Raw genomic sequence first — 20,121 nt, forward strand, 5'->3', positions numbered from 1 at the left:
CTTGTGGGAACCAGAACCAATTTTGAAAATTCACGTGCTCCTGGCCACATGCAAAGTTGAGAATTTTGTTCACTGTAATAATGACAAATAAGACAATAGCAGAACTCACTTGAGCCTGAAGCCATGTCATCATGGTTTGTCTAATAAGTTGTTGTTGTGCTCCAGTCAGAGCAGCATACCTGCAAAGTTAAAAACCAAATCAGACTTTGTGCACTATGCTCATAGGACAAGTAAAATATTTAAGTAGCTTGCAGCAGGAGACTATATTGAAGTACCACAAAATACATCACATTTTGAAAATGTCAGACGTTACACCTGAATCAACATTTTACACGTGGATTATTTTGTTACTAAAGACTTGCATTTATAAACTTACCCATTATGCGTGGACCCATGCACTTACAAGGTTGGCCCATTCTCAATTTTCTCCTCTCCCAAAATGACTAATCCCAACAGATTACGTGGCTCTTTGCAATACAATGGGATCCTTATTACAGTGCTACCACATTTCTGTGTTATCTGCAGGAGGTCTGTGCCCCTACACCCCGAAGGATAACAAAGATTTAGCAACCCTGACTCTTTCTCAACAGGGATCCCAAAGCAGTTCATGTCTGACAAAGCATAATTTTTGCAACACCATTACTACTTAATACAGCAAATGTAGCAGTAACCTTGTGCACAGCAAGCTCGCACAAACAGTCATGTCATAATGACCAATCAGCTTTAGTTACTTTGTGGGGAAATATTAGTTGGGACACCAGCAAAAATTCCCCTGTTCTTCCAAACAATCCAAGGGATTGGACACTCCAGCAGCAGTAAACATGTTTCCGCTGATGGGTGAGTGCCGAACCAGAGGACACAGCTTAAAAATACGGGGTAGACCATTTAGGACAGAGATGAGGAGAAACTTCTTCACCCAGAGAGAGTGGTGGCTGTGTGGAATGCTCTTCCCCAGAGGGCAGTGGAGGCCCAGTCTCTGGATTCATTTAAGAAAGAGTTGGATAGAGCTCTCAACGATTGTGGAATCAAGGGTTATGGAGATAAGGCAGGAACAGGATACTGATTAGGAATGATCAGCCATGATCATATTGAATGGCGGTGCAGGCTCGAAGGGCTGAATGGCCTACTCCTGCACCTATTGTCTATTATCTGTTACTTTGAGCTGCAGTTCAGTACTGAAAGATGGCATCTTAGATACATAGATCTCTTCGAACAAGTGAGCACTTTTATCTTTAAGTCGTGGATTTATAAAAAAGTTATTTCATTGTGTGGGGCTTATTGCAATAGGCAACAGCCTCCAAGCAGACCCTTGAGATTTCTGCTCCTACCTTTATACTCTTACAATAAAGGTACTGTCACACATTCCCTAAAATCAACAAAAAGCAGCACACTAAATACTAAAAAAGGCAAAATAAAAAATATACAGAAAACAGTGGCATCAGATTTGTTTAGTTAGTAATTATTTTGCTGCTATTGGAATATCTATACCTACCATGTAAAGGTTCACGACACTGTACTAAAACAGAATCAGTGGATTTAGAAGATTATAACTGCACTCAACAAATTCAACATAATCAGAAACGGTAAACTAAAGACAGTCACTGAGTATTTGGTGTCTTGGTCAACTCTTTGAAATGGCATAATTTACTCCGCAGCTGTCCGGTCTCTTCACAGCTCTGCTTCTATTTTACTTTGGAAGAATTTATTCAATACCCTTTTGAAAGTTACTGCTCCCAGCACCCTTTCAGGCAGGACATTCAAGATTAGAATTTGCCGAGTTAAAATTTAAAAAATTCCCATTCTGTTCTCTTGGTCCAGGCACTTTTTGACATTTATTTTAAAATGTGTCCTTTGGTTACTAATACTACTGTCAGTTGAAAATTCTTTAATCTGTTAAAAATCCTCTTGGGGACACTGAAATAGGAACAGTAGACCACTGAACCCTCAAACCTGCTCTGTCATTTAGGTTATCTTTAATATCTAGAAATCTAGATACACTCAATGAAGAGCGACTGCGGAAACCCCTCCCTACCAGCATTATGGGTCAACCCACACAAGTGGGCTACAGCAATTCAAGAAGGCAGCTCACCACCACCTTCTCCTCAAGGGCAAATTGAGATGGGTTATCAATGCTGACCAGCCAGCGACGCCCAAGTCCCACAAATGAATAAGAAAACAAAATTCCAAACTATTTAAAAGATGCATTAACACAATGCTAGTGATGGCAGTGCAGTTTCTGCATAGTATGTGCTAGTAATTGCAGGGTGAAAGGTTCCATTATTATATCTTATATCCATAGATACAATGCATTATAAAAAACACGCAGAGTTATGGACAATAAAAGCCCACAGTTTGTGTGCACACATGGCAGAATGCAATCCTGGAGAATGTTGCCACTGGCAAACATGGCAGATTGCACAGCTGCAGTGCACACTTTTACTTCAGGCAGCAGTTTCCTTTCCCTTTTTCTTTAAAGCCGCAGATAAGCGATTGGATTTATAGATGGTGAAAAGATATACGGTAAGTATTAAATGGAAAGCAAATTCTCAAGTGGTGCATTTACCATAGGTTCACAAGTTTAAAAAATGACAAAGATGTGTTTTATTTTAGAATCGACAGAGCCATTTTTAAGAAATACTATAAAAAGTAACATTCATGGATGTTTCTCAGTTTCTGTATTGCTTCCACTAATTACACTCTTTCTGACAAGACCCTTTAGTAATATCAAGGGAGATCTCAATTTCAGCACTGCCTGCATCTGCGATGTACCACTGTTAATTCATAATCAAAGACTACTTATATTTCTATAAAAACGTTTCCCTACAAATTCCAAAGTAAGATCAATTTAAACAGAAAATGTTAATTTGTAGGAATTGAACATTTCTGAAGAGACAGACATTAGCAAAGCTTTCCACAATGTACTCACCAGGGCAAATACAAGGAAGCCAGATTTCAAACAATAACATTTTAAAGAGGGGAAAAAAAAGGTGTTGAGCAGTTTGACACAGTCAGCTGAGACCAGTCAAGGTATCACAAAGAATAACACAATAGTGAACTTTATCTTAGTAGAACTATTGGCACAAAATTATTCAGGCAGTACTGCCCAATCACAAAACAACAACAGTAGACATTTTGTTTAAAATATTTCATTGTGGTGGTGGACGTTTTAACTGGGGTTTCCCCTTTTTTTCCCCACAGAAGCCATAGAATCAGAATATATGTTTTATCAATGTCACTGCAAATAACTGTTTATAAACATTGTGAAGACCAGGCTCCAATCCAACACTTCACACCTTGGGTGTTCTGAAACAGAAAACCGGCAGACACTATATATAGCACAGTCACTCTTACCTGAATTTAATTTGATGTTCTAATACTTGAATACAAAAAAACTTTACATGGTCGTCACTGTGGACAAGAAAAACAACTGCAGTTAGTTTAAAACAAAAACTAAAATAAAAAAGCTGGAAATCAAACAGAAACAGAAATTGGTGGAAAATCCCAGGTCTTGCAACATCTGTGGAGAGAAATCGGAGTTAATGTTTCAGATTCAGATTTGTTCTGAAGATGGATCACTGGACCTAAAACGTTAACCAATTTCTCTTCACCAATGTTGCAAGACCTGCTGAGATATTCCAGCAATTTCTGTAATTCCAGTTAGCGGCTTTCTTGTTGAGATCCAGCACTAGTTGCTCATAAACTTCACCCACCCCAAATTCAAAGTATGCACAGTTTCCCACCCATTCGTCTCTAGCACACCAGTTAAGCTTCGTAAATCAAAGGAAAACTCTCTTCTGCTACAATGGTGAGTAGAAATGTCTGCAAATTCCTACCTGTATACTCCCTGTGCTAAAGCTTCAGCACACACTTGCCATGCATTCTGAGAGACCTTTAGCTGTTCAAAATATGCCAATGCCTAGAATATGGATTGAGAGAAAATACAGTTTTAATATAGCACTTTCATCCTGGATTAAGCAGACAGATACAAACAAGGGGAAAGGAAAGGTCACTTTTCGAAATGCAGAACCTCCATAGGTTACAGATGTAGGCTTGCTCTTAAGTGACCAATAATCATCTGCATGGCCAGACAGTAACTGTCAGCCAGCTATTTAACTCTGGAAGACATCACATTGGAGCTTTGAAATGCACAGTTTACAGAGAGATGGTACCGAGGCCAGATATAGAAGGGCAGTGTCCTGTCCAAGATACGTTTTCCAAACCTAACGAATAATCAGCCCCAGGACCTTTCTGTACATGAAATTTAAAACAGAAGATGCTTTTATCCATCAGGTCACTTGGATGCTTAGGTGCTAATTTCTAATGGGGAGCAAAGCCATTTTCCTATGGACTATATTTGAGCCCCTTCCATTTCCCTGTGATCACAGCAAATGAAAGGATACCATGAGAATTAGCCATCACGTATAAACCTTCCAGAGAATGCCTTAAAATGGAAGGCACGTGGGATACTAAGCTTCTTCAATAAAGCATACAATAACAAGGTAGTTACATTAAACATAGATAAACACTAGTTCAACACCAGCTAGGTCAGCACCAGCTAGAGTACTGGGTCCCATTTGGAACTCAGCACTTGAGGATGTCAAGAACGTGAATACAAAAAAGGGAGCAAGACAGGGGATGGTCTGAAGAGGAGAGAGGTAGTAACTGGAAGCAGCAAAAACAATGTTGTGTTTCCTTCTGACTTTGTTTAGTTTTTGTCATATTTGATACAGCAGCTACCTAGCACTTTTGAAATCACAAACATTGCACGAGCAGGGAGTGTGTTCTCTATGGAGTTGTCATCAGCAAATGCAAACGGTGCAAATTACCATGTCGTTCAGGGTGCCCCAAAGCCCTGCACAATGAGCTCCATTCAAGTGCAGTCACGATTGTAATGTAGACAAATGAAAAAGCAATTTTGTACAGCACAGATAATGAAACAAATTTTCACTTGACTGATTTCAGGAGTGAGGGGATTACTTTTGAGGAAAAATTGGACCTGCAGTCACTGGAGTTCAGAAGAATATAAAGTGATCCTATTAAAACAGGACCTGTTTGCAAGCTGGGGACTGGGTGTATTCATTGCTTACTGAATATTCAGGTTCATTGTTACTGTTTCATTGAGTATATCTGTCAGAGATGGACAGATTTCTAGACAATAAACCTAACAAGTGATTTGAGAATGGGATTGGGAAACAGCACCCAATGAGATGAGCCACAATCACAATGAACAGTGCAGCAGACTCTATGTACCAAGCCTATTGTTCCTCTATTCCGATTGTGCTAGTCACCCATTTGTGTTACATTAACATCCTGCATCTCTTGACAAAATATCAAATTCCTCCCTAGATAAATCAAAACTGATTAACCGGTATTTTAATTAGAGTTGTTTAACTCACCCTCTGTCTGAAACTTGCATCTGCATTTGGGTTCAAACCCAAAAGTGCTTGTTCATCCATTGCTGCCGTTTACCTATTCTTGAAGGTAGGTTTGGCCTGTTTCCATTTACAGACTTTCCGCATCTGCCAATAGCAACAATTAAAAAAAAAGCACATCGAATACTCAAATACATTAACAAAACTCAGCAGAAACGATTTGTGCTTTATCTTGCTACAGATTCTATTTGCCCACCATGTAAAATATTATCACTAGCTGAAAACCAATCAGTTATTGTGGCTTTGCTGAGACAGGATGCTGTTACAGAGTATGATGCAATAGCCTGACTTCCTGAGACAAGTGTATCTCAGCTCCTATTCAAGTGAAAACATGAAATTAATCCTTAAAGGTGAAGCATCAGCAACTCATATTTCTGCAGAATAGGAAAAGAGTGGAGGAAAGCAGGGACAAGACAAGGATAGTCTGCTTTTATTCAAAGCTGTCAGCACACCAACAGTACTTAGTCATAGAGCTGTACAGCATGGAAACAGACCCTTCAGACCAACTCGTCGTCCATACTGACCAGATATTCCAAATTGATTACTCCCATTTGCCAACATTTGACCCATTTTCCTTTCAACCCTTCTACTCAACTACCCATCCAGATGCCTTTTTAAATGTTGTAATTGCAGCAGCCTCCACTACTTCCTCTGACAGTTCATCCCATACACACTCCACCCTCTGCATGAAAAGGTTCCCCCTTAGATTTATTCCCTCTTGTGTTAGACTCCCCTACCTCGGGAGGAAAAAAAACCTTGAATATTCACCCTAACTATGCACCTCAATTTTATATACTATTAAAGGTCACCTCTCAGCCTCCAAAGCTCCAGCTAAAACAGCCCCAGTCTATCCAGCCTCTCCTTGTAGCTCAAACCCTCCAGTTCTTGCAACATCCTCATAAACCTTTTCCTAAACATTTCAGGTTTAATAACATCCATCGTATAGTAAGGAGGTGGATGGTAGGGGAAGGGAGTTTGGGGGGGGGGGGGGGGGGGGAGTGGGGGGTAGGGGAAGGGAGTGGGGGGAGTTGGGTGGTAGGGGAAGGGAGTGGAGGGGGGAGTTGGGTGGTAGGGGAAAGGGAGTGGGGGGGTTATAGGGGAAAGGGAGTGGGGGGGTTATAGGGGAAAGGGAGTGGGGGGGTTATAGGGGAAAGGGAGTGGGGGGGTTATAGGGGAAAGGGAGTGGGGGGGTTATAGGGGAAAGGGAGTGGGGGGGGTTATAGGGGAGGGGAGTGGGGGAGTTATAGGGGAAGGGAGTGGGGGGGTTATAGGGGAAGGGAGTGGGGGGGTTATAGGGGAAGGGAGTGGGGGGGGTTATAGGGGAAGGGAGTGGGGGGAGTTGGGTGGTAGGGGACGGGAGTGGAGGGGGGGTTGGGTGGTAGGGGGCGGGAGTGGAGGGGGGGGTTGGGTGGTAGGGGAAGGGAGTGGAGGGGGGGTTGGGTGGTAGGGGACGGGAGTGGGGGGGGGGGGGGGTTGGGTGGTAGGGGACGGGAGTGGGGGGGGGGGTTGGGTGGTATGGGAAAGGGAGTGGGGGGGGGGGTTGGGTGGTAGGGGACGGGAGTGGAGGGGGGGGTTGGGTGGTAGGGGACGGGAGTGGAGGGGGGGTTGGGTGGTAGGGGACGGGAGTGGAGGGGGGGGTTGGGTGGTAGGGGACGGGAGTGGAGGGGGGGGTTGGGTGGTATGGGAAAGGGAGTGGAGGGGGGGGTTGGGTGGTAGGGGACGGGAGTGGAGGGGGGGTTGGGTGGTAGGGGACGGGAGTGGAGGGGGGGGTTGGGTGGTATGGGAAAGGGAGTGGAGGGGGGGGTTGGGTGGTAGGGGACGGGAGTGGAGGGGGGGGTTGGGTGGTATGGGAAGGGGGGTTGGGTGGTAGGGGACGGGAGTGGAGGGGGGGTTGGGTGGTAGGGGACGGGAGTGGGGGGGGGGGGGGGGGGAGTTGGGTGACTGTTGGGGTGGACGGTGCATGGGAGGAGACCCACGGAGAGGGGATGGGCCTGTTGCTCGGTTCAGGATGGACGGGGAGCAGCCCTGGGTGGTCCTCCTTTACCTTCCCCCTCGCTCCCCGGGGCCGGCGCCACCGCCTCGCGGCTTCAACTCCACCGGAAGTACGGGGCAATGGCTTGGGTCATGACCCCCGGAACTGATTCCGTTAAAATTAATTTTACTTGAAGGAATCGGTTTAAATTGTATTTTTAAATATATTTTGTGAATATGATCGATTTGAAGATGATAGGCGGGTTTTCACGACAAAACATGAAGCTGTATGAGAACGCAGACCTGATTGGTGCAAACTGTTATAATAGGATTGCAGATTTAGCTGAGTAAAACTAACTTCTGTTTGACCCATTGTAACTGTTTACATTTTAAAATATTGTAAATTTCATTTTTTACAACGCGGTATTCCTTTACTTTCTCTTTTATTTCTTTAACGATGATAGACCGTCTCCGTCAACCGGACCAATCGGCTGCAGTGTGACATACTTATCTCCAACTAACTGGTGGAGTTGGGACCAATCAAACGCCGTGTACCATCGAGGTGCCTCCGCGTTTCCTCACTTCCGACAGGCATTTATGGGGGGCATCTAAACAAATCACCTGCAGCGTTAGGACGCCTCACTTATAGTAATCAGGGAGTGAGGGGCATTTAGACCAATCACCTATCGGTTGGCCGCTGCCGGGGGGGGAAGCGTCGTCACTTCCGGCGGCTGGTGGCGGAGAAGGTGAAGTTGGGCCGCTAGTGACGTCACGTCCTCTTTTCGGTGGCAGCGATCGAGCGGCGACATGAAGGCATCGGGCGTCGTAGGTTGAGGGAGTGCGAGCGGCATCTCTGGGCGGCGGCGGGGCGGGGTGTCTGGGGGAGTTCAGTCCTTCAGTGAAGAGCGATTGTAACGCGAAGGGCGATCGGGGGAGAGGAGGGGATTGTGAGGGTCCGGCGTCTGTGTAGCGGGGTTGTTAATGTCTGTCGCTTCAACATGGCCGCCGTGGCTCAGGGAGGGATGTAGCCCATGTGGTGGTGCTGGGCCCTGGGAGCAAGGAGTGGATCTCAATGCTGCAGTCAGCACTAACCTTACATTAACCTGCAGTATAGGCAGCCGGGGATAGAAATACACCTAACTGCACGTTCACTTTATTTCATTCACGGGACATTACGCGTTGCTGGCTGGGCCCGCATTTATTGCCCAGGCTGCAATTAAGAATCAACATGTAGGCCATTCCGGGTAAGAAAGACATATCCTTTCCCTCGAGGATATTAGTAAACCAGACGGGCATTTCCAACAATCGTCATTGTACACTTAATTACCGTTCTTTTTATTTTTTAAGATTGAATTCAAATTCTACCGTCTGCCAGTTATGTATTCAGCAAAACATTACTGGGGTGCTTGGATTAATAGTCGGGAGATAATGCTATTTTGTACCATGCAGTAGCAGTATTTGCAGCATTGCATTCCACAGAATAATAATTTTACGCACTCCATATGATATTAGTGCAGGCAGCATTTCTGTGCAGCATTTCATTGCAATGCACAAACTGTTTCAGGACTTAAAATATTATACACACACTGTGTTAGCTTACATACAGCTTTTAAGAACCCTGTTCTTAAATTCAGCTCATCAAGTCTGCAGCCATTGGGACAAACTTATTTCTTCTGTCTAAAAGTGTATTTTTAAAAATTTAAGTAAAAACAAAACGTTTGCTCTCTGTCTCCATGCAGATCCTACATAGCCTGAGTTTTTTTAAAGCATTTATTTCTGATTTCTAACATCTGCATTCTGCTTTTCAGTTAGAATTGATGCAAGTCGAAGAGTGTGGTGCTGGAAAAGCACATCCAGTCACACAGCATCCTAATGAAGGGCTTATGGCTGAAATGTTGATTCTCCTGCTCCTCGGATGCTGTCTGACCGGCTGTGCTTTTCCAGCACCACACTCTTCGACTCTGATCTCCAGCATCTGCGGTCCTCACTTTCTCCGAATTGATCCAAGTACCAAGTTTTGTAATTTACAAACATAATTCTCATGTTAAAACATGCTGGGAGAACACTAGTGGATCAAGGCTGCATCTAAAGAGAAAGTTTTCAGCTGGTTATCTGTTTAATGGAGAGGAAATGTGGGCTGGTTATTAAAAAAGAGATTGCAAGAAGTACCAGTAGATTTGGCAGCCTTGCTGGAGGAAGAAACTAAGTTCATGTTCCAGGTCTCTGATTATGCATCTAGTTTCTGTCTTCTATAGATAGTAAGCATTTCTGGCTGTATGGTATTTTGTATTTTAAAACTTCCAGTTGCCAGCACTGTTGTTTTGTTGGTGAAGGTAGAAAATTTTATATTCACCATCAAAAAACACTGATGGAGCAAAGGTGCAGTGAAAATAAGACTGTACTGTCATGCCACTGTAGTGCTGTTTACTTTCTGGTATCTAGCAGTCCAGTGGCCAAACCAGCCATGTTTACTTTCTGGTATTGCACACAAAACCCAAAAGTCATTATTTTTCACTTTAATGCCTTTTTTATAGTGTGCACAAATGAGCAGTACCTTGTCGCCTTTTGAAACCACTTGTGTTTCACAAAGTGAAATTGAAGGTACTACATGGTTTGTCCTGTAGATGTATAGTGTCTTTATTGCGAGTGGTATTTTAATTTGTATTTTGCACATTTCAGCTTAAGGAGTACAAGGTGATTGGGCGACGCATGCCGTCACCAAAAGACCCCAATCCTGCACTCTATCGGATGCGCATTTTTGCTCCAAATCACATTGTTGCCAAGTCTCGATTCTGGTACTTCGTTTCAATGATGAAGAAGCTGAAGAAGTCTGCTGGTGAAATTGTCTACTGTGGGCTGGTAATTTCTTTTGTTTAAAATTGCAAATGTTTAAATGATTGATCATCTTGCTTTTCAGTCTCTCAAACATCCCGGTTTCAGTTTTTACTACTTCTGGTGTTCAGTGGCCAAAACAGCCATGTTTACTTTCTGGTATTGCACACAAAACCCAAAAGTCATTATGTTTAACTTTGTTAATGCCTTTTTTATATAGTGTGCAAAAATGAACAGCACCTTGTCGCCTTTTGAAACCACTTGTGTTTCACAAAGTGAAATTGAAGGTACTACATGGTATGTCGTGGAGATATATAATGTCTTTATTATGAGTGGTATTTTAATCCGTATTTTACATGTAATTTTGTTCCAGACTTAGGAGAGATTGCACTTTATGACCAGCTTTTACCTGATTTGGATTTGGATTTACAAATTGCAGAATGTGTTGTAAAATTGAATGCTGGCAGATAGTTTTGGAACTTGCTGTGAATTGCAAATTTTATCTGTTGATTTTTACTGACAATATAGTGAAGGCATTCTCCCTCAGTATCCCTTCTGGCAGTGAGTTCAAGGCCCTTGCTGCTGTTTTCTTCACTCTTTCTATCAGTTGCTTTAAATGTATAATTTTTCTCTGCCAAGGGAAATGCATCATGCCTATCCACTAATTTAAGACGCTAACCTGTGTATCTTTCCCTTGGCTTCGTCTGTCCTTTAAAAATACCCAAGCTATCAAATCTTTCTTCAACTAAAACTGCCATGCACGTGTTCTCTACTTTCTAGTGAATTGCAAGTTTACAATGTTACACTTACCAGAACTGTATGCAGTGCTGTAGTTATGGATAAACTAATAGTTTATACTTTATACCAATATCAGCCTCTCTCCTTAGCTTGGCTGTAGTAAATTAGCATGTATGCTTCATTATCTTTTGCAGATTATTGATAAGGTGCCAACTCAGAGTTAGTGCTGATGGAGAATTGATTAACAGCCAGTACAGAGGAGGGGTGAAATGGGTTATTTGTATGATCTTTGTGAATTACAAAGCCAAATCCATATTTGGTGCCATGCAAGACATTATTACACAAGATTCTGTATTTTGGTAATATATTGGTATTGATTGTGGATAGGTTAATGGACAGGAAGCAGCCCAAAACAACCCAGCCACTGATAGTATGGTTACTACCAGGGTAAGTGCTGGGGCATAGCTGTTTGTAGTCTGTATCAATGAGATAAAAAAAAACAAAGAAAATTTACAGTACAGGAACAGGCCCTTTGGCCCTCCAAGCCTGAGCAGATCCAAATCCGCTGTCTTAAACCTGTCGCCCAATTCCTAAACATTGTATTCCTCTGCTCCTCATCTACTCATGAATCCCACAGTGCCTGCCTCTACCACCTCTGCTGGCAACGCATTCCAAACATCTATCACCCTCTGTGTGAAGTACTTGCCGTGTGTATCCCCCTTAAACTTTTCACCTCTCACCTTGAAAGCGTGACCTCTCATTATTGAATCCTTCACCCTGGGAAAAAGCTTGTCTCTATCCACCCTGTCTATACCCTTCATGATTTTATAAACCTCAATCAGGTCCCCCCTCAATCTCTTTTTTTTCTAATAAAAATAAACCTAACCTACTCAACCTTTCTTCATAGCTAGCACCTTCCATACCAGGTAACATCCTCGTAAATCTTTGCACCCTCTCCAAAGCGTCCGCATCCTTTTGGTAATGTGGTGACCAGAACTGTGCACAGTATTCTAAATGCTGCCAAACCAATGTCTTGTACAATTTTTAACATGACTTGCTGGCTCTTATACTCAATACCCCATCCAATGAAGGCAAGCATATCATATGCCTTCTTGACCACTCTACCCACCTGTGCAGCAACCTTCAGGGTACAATGGACCTGCACTTCCAGATCTCTCTGCTCATCAACGTTTCCCAAGGCTCTTCCGTTCATTGTATAAATCCGTTTAGAATTAGACTTGCCTAAGTGCATCACCTCACATTTGTCTGGATTGAACTCCATCTGTCACTTTTCTGCCCAACTCTCCAGTCTATCGATATTCTCCTGAATTCTTTGACAGTTCCTTATGCTTTCTGCTACTCCACCAATCTTCATGTCATCTGCAAACTTGCTGATCATAACAACAGTGCCCTCTTCCAAGTCATTTTTGTATATTATAAACAACAGTGGCCCCAGCTCTGATCCCTGTGGAATGCCACTGGTCACTTTTCTCCATTTCGAGAAACTCCCTTCAACTATAACTCTGTCTCCTGTTGCTCAATCAGTTCTTTATCCACCTAGCTAGAACACTCTGTACACTGTGACTTCACTTTCTCTATTAGCCCACCATGGGGAACCTTATCAAACGCCTTAAAGTCCATGTATATGACATCAACAGCCTTTCCTTCATCTATCAACTTGGTCACTTCCTCAAAGAACTCTTATTAGTTGGTAAGGCACGTTCACCCCTGCGCAAAACCATGTTGTCTATCACTGATAAGCCCATTCTTTTCTAAATATAAATAGATCCTATCCCTCAGTACTTTTTCCAACAACATTCCCCCACTGGTTTGTAGTTACCTGGAATATCCCTACTACCATTCTTGTACAGTTATCAGTTAACTGAGGGAGCTTAATTTGCTAAATTACATAGGAATTAGACAGAAGGACATGACAGTCAGGGTGTGATCAGACAGGAAAATGGCAGAATACAATGTGGGAAAGTATGAGGTTTTCCAAATTGGAAGGAAAATTATTAAAACGATAATGTTTGGGACCTTTATTATAAAATTGATGTGCAGGAACAACATCCCATCCAAAAGGCAGATTGTAAGTTAACCCTTATGATGAGAGTATTAGAATACAGGAGTGAAGATGTCTTATTGAAATAGAGGATCCTCGATAATCTGACATTCAATTAACTGAATTTCAGTTTATCCGAACAACTTCGCAAGCCCAAGCGAAATAAATCCCCCAACCACTCCATATCCTTTGGATAATCAAGGTACCTCTGTAATGTGAGACCATACCTAGTGTACTGTATACACTTCTCTTTACCCAGGAAAAATATCTTAGTTTAGAAGGATTTATTTGATATCCCTTTTCTGCATGAGTGCAGTTCCAACGAAGAAGCTCAATGCCCCAATCTAGGACAAAGCAGCTTTGATGATTTGTACCCAATCTGCACTTTTGACAATCTCTCTCTATCTATTATTGATGCACTGCGGCAGCCATTTACACCATCCGCAAGAAGCACTGCAGACATTTACAAAGGCAGTACCCTTCAAACCCTCGAACCTCCCCCAGAAGGACAAAGGCAGCAAATACATGGAAGTGCCATCACCTGTGTGTTCCCTTCCAGGCCATGTGCTATCTTGCCCTGGAGCTATGTCATACTCCTTCAGTGTTGCTAGGTCAAAATCCTGAAACGCTACCGCCTTGTGTCTGTATGTACTCCTCGTGGGTTGCAGCAGTTGAAGAAGGCAGCTAATCACCACCATCTAGAGGACATTTGGGGATGTGCAATAAATGCTGGTTCAGCCAGCTCTCATGATTGAATTTTCAAAAAATTCTGCTGGTCTAAATCTTAACTGGCAGTCTGTCTGTTATAGAATAGAAGCGCAGGAGTCGATCATTTGGCCCTTTTTGATCTTGCCCTGTCATTTGGTGTAATCGTGATTGCTCATCTAATTCAGCTCCTAATTTCTCTCCATATCTTTAGTCCTAAGAAGTATATCTAGATCTTAAAAGTCACCTGATGAAGAAGCGGCGCTCCGAAAGCTAGTGTACATCCAATTAAATCTGTTGTTATGTGATTTTTAACTTTGTACACCCCAGTCCAACACCGACATCTCCAAATGATAGATCTTTCTTGCGAGTCTCCAATGTTTTAACCACAACAGTCTCCTCAAGCAGAGAACTCCTCAAGTTAATCACTGTCTGGGTGAAGAAATTTCTCATCTCACTATCAAAAGGCTTTTCTCTTCCCTTCAACTGGGGCCGCTGGTTCTAAACTTCCCGATCATCACGAACATCTTTTTACGTGTACCATGTGTAGTTCTGTTAGAATTTTATTGGATTCTATAAGATCACCCACCTGCCACCTTGTTCTTTATCAGTGAATATAGTCCTAACTGAATCAGTTTCTCCCTACACATCAGTGCTGCCATACCCAGTGACACCCATGTTACAGTGAAAAAAAAATTTAGTTTGGTGCTTCAGCCCATCTGACCAATCAGGAACTTTGTGCAATCTCCAGTTTTCTTCCTCACTAACCACGAGCCATTTTTTATTATCATCTGCAAACTACTTCTAGCTTTACATTTTAATCCAGTCTGAGCTGGCAGGTTCATTTCCAGCTCAGCAAGCAAACCTACATCCAGAATCTCAACCTGAGCTACAAATCTTCTCAAAACTCTATGATTTTAACAAAGAAATAGGGGTGTGAATGCATTTTTCCCTATAGATTATTTTAACTTACATTGAGCTGCTTCTGCATGTAATGTCTTTGTGAATAATAGTCTTTTCACTGGCTGAATTATGCCTCCTGTCACGGTCTTGAAATGAATATAGTTTTTCTAATTTCTGATTTTATATGGTTAAATTTCCTAAGCTGTCCATTGCTTTTTGTCATTTATGTAAATGATTTGGATGTGAATGTGAAGTATGGCTAGTAAGTTTGCAGATGACACCAAAATTGGTGATGTAGTGGATGGTGAAGAAGCTCATTTCAGAATACAGTAGGATCTTGATCTGATGGGGGGGGGGCGCTAGGCTAGATTAGAATGGTGCTGGAAAAGCACAGCAGGTCAGGCAGCATCCGAGGAGCAGGAAAATCGACGTTTCAGGCAAAAGCCTTTCAGAAATACAGGCTGCGTAGGGAGCCTGCAGAGTGGAGAGATAAATGAGAGAGGGGTGGGCTTTTGTTTTTGATCAGATGGGCCAATGGACATAGGAGTGGCAGCTGGAGTTTAATTTAGATATGTGAGGTGTTGTATTTTGGCAAGACAAACCAGGGCAGAACTTGTACATTTAATGGTAATGTACTGGCCATCTATGGGCGCAGCTGCATTGTTCCTTGAAAGTGGTAGACAAGGTGGTGAAGAAGACATTATACTTGTCTTCGTTGGTCATAACACTTTATATAGGAGTTGGTAGGTCATGTTGCGGCTGGACTGGACATTGCTTAGGCCACTTTTACGATACTGCATACAATTCTAGTCTCCTTGCTTTAGGAAAGATTTTGTGAAACCTGAAATGGTTCAAGAAAGATTTAGAATGATGTTACCAGGACTAGAGGGTTTGAGTCTTGGGAGAGGCTGAACAGGCTGGGCTTTTTTCCCCTTGAGCTGGTGGGTGGGGGGGGGTGAACTTTTTTTTTAAAAGAGGTTTAAAAAAATCATGTGGGCTTGGATTGGGTGAGTTGAACTGAAGGATCTGTTTCTGTGCTGTATAACTCAATGATTACTGCTTTCTCTCAAAATGATGCACTGACCTTGAGTTTGGAGCCATATTGGAATTGTTTTTCCCATCTCTCATCATTGCTCTGACTTCCATTCTAATTTTAAAATTACTTCAATTGCATTAAAAATGTGTCTCAAATCTTTGGCATATGTCTGAGACTGTGTTGCTCCAATTCTATTTCTGTTTCAAATAGTTTCTAAACTGAATCATCTGCCTGAAGAGTTGATAACTCTAGTGTATCACTCTGAGCCATATCCCCAAAGCTAGGAGATTGGGAAGCATGGTCTGGTTTTTTTTTCTTAATTTGAGAGATCTGAGACCAGGATTTTTTGCATTGAATGTTACTAATAGCCTTGTTTAATTGTTACAGGTTTTTGAGAAATCGCCACAAAAAGTGAAGAACTTTGGAATCTGGTTACGCTATGACTCTCGCAGTGGAACCCATAATATGTACAGGGAGTACAGAGACCTGACCACGGCTGGTGCAGTCACCCAGTGCTGTGAGTAGTTTTGTTATATGTGGTAATATTTAGGTTCTGTCCAAATGCAGTAATGTGGAGTACAGATATTGAAGCTGCAGCGGGCTGTTGCTGCACATCAATCACTTTGCCCAGTTCTCCATCTGTCCAACTCTCGCCACCCTGATTTCCACCACCGGGAGGTTCCTGAATCCATTCCATCTGTCTCTGCAGCTGAACCCACCCTGAAAAGAATCCAAGTTTTGTGACCGCAAACACTACGCATTATCAACTCTAAATAATTATAGAAGAGGTTTCAGTGGGAATCTCCTGGCCTTTTTTTTTCTGCCCTTAGCGTATCAGAAGAGTTTGCAAGTTAGTATTCAACCAGTTCAGTTACATTACAAATGCACCTTCATGCCATCAAATTCTGAAAGGGAAAATGGGCCTGTAGCTTCTGTCTCAGAGGCATTAATGCTTTCCTGTTACTGGAATTTGTTAAAACTGTTGGTTTCAACAGCTTTAAACTGTTGATGTATTATCCAGGTGGTGCTTTGTGATCATATCCAAGGTAGCTAAAGCTATTTAATGCTAGAGCATATTGGATTGTGTTGTGCACAATTTCTTTTCTGTCCAAAAGAAGGGTCACTGGACCCAAAACATTAACTCTCCTCTCTATCCATGATGCTGCCAGGCCTGCTGAGTTTCTCCAGTACTTTGTCTTTGTTTCTTATTTCCATCATCTGCAGTTCTGTTTTTTTTTCCCCTGGAGCTATGAATGTGAAAGCACCACTAGCACCAATGCCCTGCTTTTCCAACAACTGAAAGCAAAACATATGTCTGACCTAGACTCCCTTGTGTAGATCACAATATCCAGAAGTCCTACCACAAACAGGGTGCCATATGTTTGTTGAAAGTGACATGTAGCTTTATGGTATGCACCCAATGTGGTCACAATAGCAGAATTACTTTGATTTAGGAGATCAGTCATCTGGTGTTAACTGCTTGCTCAATTTTGCTGTTTTAGTTTGAGTCCTTGTCAGCTTTGTGTGTCTAATGTATGTATAATTGTTACTTTTGAATGCAACTTTCCCCATGGTGTTTGGAATTTATAGACCTTGTGGGGCTTTTAAAGTCATTCTGAGCATCAATGCTCTCAACATTTATTGCCGAGCTTGATTATCCTTGAGGCGGTGTTGAGCTGCCACCTTGAGATACTGCAGTCTAAGTAGATTCACAACATCATAGGGAAGGGAGTTGCATGATTTTGTCCTGGTGGTACTGAAGGAACAATGATATATTTCCAAGACTGGATGGTAAATGGCTTAGAAATTGCAGGTGATGAGGTTCCTATGTGTCTGCTGTCCTTTCCACTGCTGGATGGTAGTGGTCCTGGGTTATGAATATCCTGTCGAAGGGACCTTGATGAATTTTGACCATGCATCTTGGAGATGGTACACACTGCTCTTACTGAGTTGGCAGTGGAGGGAGTGAATGTTTGTGGGTGTGATGCCAATCAAGTAGGTTGTTTTGTCCTGGATGGTGTCAACCTTCTTGTGTTGTTGGAATTCAGTCATCCTGAGTTGTACCTTGTAGATGGTTGATAGGCTTTGGGGAATCGGAATGGTGATCTCATCGAGTGGCAAGGGGCAATGCTTCAATTCTCTTTAGTTGGGGATGGTCACAGCCTAGCACTTCAGTGAGAGATGTCTTCAACACTTTTATTCAAAGGAACTATATTCAAACGAGGATCTGTTGGTAACCACAGCCACCTAATAAGAACACTTTAAAAATTAAAATATGGATCCCAAATGGCTCTGTAGTATAAAGACATGGAGAGTGACTGGCATTTTAAGTTTCCTATAGTTTTATACATGATGGGAACAAAACCTTGTACATGCAGATTGAGGTGTTATTTATTTATTTTTGGCTTTCTTACACGTTCTTTATTTTCAATTCTTTGCAGACCGTGATATGGGAGCACGCCATCGTGCTCGTGCTCACTCCATTCAGATCATGAAAGTCGAGGAGATTGCATCAAGCAAATGTCGCCGGCCCGCTATTAAGCAGTTCCATGTAAGTATTAATAAAGTACATGGTGTCCTAGTTCAGAGATTTGGGTCTTCTGCTTATCTTCACCATGGACACCCAGTCCCTGTACATGTCCATCCGCCATGACAAAGGCCTCCAATCCCTCTGTTTCTTCCTTTCCCACTGACCCAACCAGTACCCTTCCACGGACACACACATTTGATTGGCTGAACTTGTCCTCACCCTCAACAATTTCTTTTTCGAATCCTCCCACTTCCTTCAGACCAAAGGGGTAGCCATGGGCACCTGCATGGGTCCTTGCCATGCTTGTCCCTTCCTCGGGTATGTGGAACAGTCTATCTTCCGTAGTTACAACGGCACCATTCCCCACCCTTCTGCCATATTGATGACTGTATCAGCACCACCTCCTGCTCCTACGAGGAGGTTGAACAGTTTGTCAACTTCACAAACACCTTCCACCTTGACCTTAAGTTTACCTGGGCCCTCTCAGACATCTCCCTCCCCTTCCTGGACCACTCCATCTTCATTTCTGGTGACCGACTCAACACTGACATCTAATTCAAACCCACCAATTCCCACAGATACGGTTACCTGAACTACATCATCTCCCACCCTTTCTCCTGTAAAAGTGTTATCCCTTACTTCTAATTCCTCTGCCTCTGCTGCATCCACTCCAGAACATCCCAGATGGCCTCCTGCTTCAAGGACCACATTTTCCCCACCCACATGGTCAAAATGTCCTGCAGCACAACTCCTCCACCCTTGAACCCCACTCCCCAACCACAACAAGATAGTATCCCCCGGTCCTCAACTCCCACCCCATAATCACCGGATACATCGCATCATCCTCCGCCATTTCTGCCACCTACAATCAGACCCCAGCAGCAGGGATATCTTTCCCTCCCCAACCCTATCTGTGTTCTGCAGAGACCATTCCCTCCATTCCCAGCATCTTCCCTTGCCACTGCAACAGGTGTAAAACCTATGCCCACACCTCACCTCCATCCAAGGCCCCAAAGCATCCTTCCACATCTGGCAAAGAATTTCCTGCATATCTAAACACCTCACCTAATGTATCCGTTGCTCTTGATGTGGTCTCCTCTACGTTGGGGAGACAGGTGCCAACCCACGGAACGTGTCAGAGAACATCTCTTCAACACGCTCCCTAAACAACCCCACTGCCCTATGGCTGACCACTTCAGCTCCCCCTTCCACTCCAGCTCCCCCTTCCACTCCACCAAGGACATGCAAGTCTTGGGCCTCCTCCACGACCAAATCCTAGCCACCTGATGCCTGGAGGAAGAACACCACCTGTTCTGCCTTGGGACCATCCAACCACATGGCATCAATGTCGATTTCACAGGTTGCTCATTTCCCTCCCCCCACTTTATCCCAGATCCAAACCCCCTCCAAAAAAAAACTCAGCATCACCTTCTTGAACTGTCCTACCTGTCCACCTTCCTTCCCACCTATCTGCTCCACTCTCCAGTCTGACCTATTACCGTCTGCCTCCATATTCATCTACCTATTGCCTTCCAAGCTACCTTGCCTGTTCTCACCCCTTAGCAAACCCCCACCCCCTCCAAAGTTCCTGATGAAAGAGCTTATGCCTGAAACGATGGCTCCCCTGCTCCTGGGATGCTGCCTGGCCTGCTGTGCTTTACCAGCACCACCTTTTTTGACTCTGTTCTTCAATATGTGCAGCCCTCACTTTCTCCTCTTCTGCTTATGAGCTTGAGTTGGTCCTGATTCTATTTGTTTGACTGTTTTCCAGAATTCCAAGATCAAGTTCCCTCTGCCACACAGAATCCTGCGTCAACAGCACAAACCACGTTTCACCACCAAGAGACCAAACACTTTCTTCTAAAATGTTTTAATTTTTGGAGCTGCATTAAAATAAAAAGTGTCAATGACA

General features: G+C 43.2%; 2 protein-coding genes and 2 non-coding genes across 7 annotated transcripts in view; 3 read left to right on the forward strand and 1 right to left on the reverse strand.

The window, feature by feature from the left end:
* xpot (exportin, tRNA (nuclear export receptor for tRNAs)) overlaps positions 1-7,541 on the reverse strand; it is a 53,025-nt gene extending 45,484 nt beyond the window's left edge. For 2 of the 4 annotated variants that reach the window (XM_072551891.1, XM_072551888.1), the window contains exons 1-5: positions 7,477-7,541; positions 5,397-5,519; positions 3,834-3,916; positions 3,352-3,408; positions 110-179 (exon numbers count right to left, since the gene is read on the reverse strand). In XM_072551891.1, coding sequence (XP_072407992.1) covers positions 110-179; positions 3,352-3,408; positions 3,834-3,916; positions 5,397-5,456 — 270 coding nt within the window. In that variant the 5' untranslated portion in view covers positions 5,457-5,519; positions 7,477-7,541. Of the gene's footprint in view, positions 1-109; positions 180-3,351; positions 3,409-3,833; positions 3,917-5,396; positions 5,520-6,241; positions 6,392-7,408 lie in introns of those variants that run through there. The other 2 variants (XM_072551889.1, XM_072551890.1) reach the window with 2 other exon arrangements.
* A 575-nt stretch (positions 7,542-8,116) lies between these two features.
* On the forward strand, positions 8,117-20,121 carry rpl18a (ribosomal protein L18a). The gene is made up of 5 exons (XM_072551893.1): positions 8,117-8,228; positions 10,083-10,262; positions 16,067-16,196; positions 18,121-18,230; positions 19,981-20,121. The coding sequence occupies exons 1-5, from the start codon at positions 8,211-8,213 to the stop codon at positions 20,071-20,073; spliced, it is 531 nt and encodes a 176-aa protein (XP_072407994.1). The 5' UTR covers positions 8,117-8,210; the 3' UTR covers positions 20,074-20,121.
* Positions 9,884-10,015, forward strand: LOC140458319 (small nucleolar RNA SNORA68). The gene has a single exon (XR_011953477.1). It is a non-coding gene; the product is annotated as a small nucleolar RNA SNORA68 (small nucleolar RNA).
* LOC140458321 (small nucleolar RNA SNORA68) lies at positions 10,397-10,533 on the forward strand. The gene has a single exon (XR_011953478.1). It is a non-coding gene; the product is annotated as a small nucleolar RNA SNORA68 (small nucleolar RNA).

This window comes from Chiloscyllium punctatum, chromosome 32 (assembly GCF_047496795.1).
Source record: "Chiloscyllium punctatum isolate Juve2018m chromosome 32, sChiPun1.3, whole genome shotgun sequence".
NCBI classification, from domain to species: Eukaryota; Metazoa; Chordata; class Chondrichthyes; order Orectolobiformes; family Hemiscylliidae; genus Chiloscyllium; species Chiloscyllium punctatum.

Coding starts and splice junctions, on each gene's coding strand:
- rpl18a (XM_072551893.1), top strand. Junction 10,263..16,066: donor AAATTGTCTACTGTGGGCTG/GTAATTTCTTTT, acceptor TAATTGTTACAG/GTTTTTGAGAAATCGCCACA. Junction 16,197..18,120: donor TGGTGCAGTCACCCAGTGCT/GTGAGTAGTTTT, acceptor AATTCTTTGCAG/ACCGTGATATGGGAGCACGC.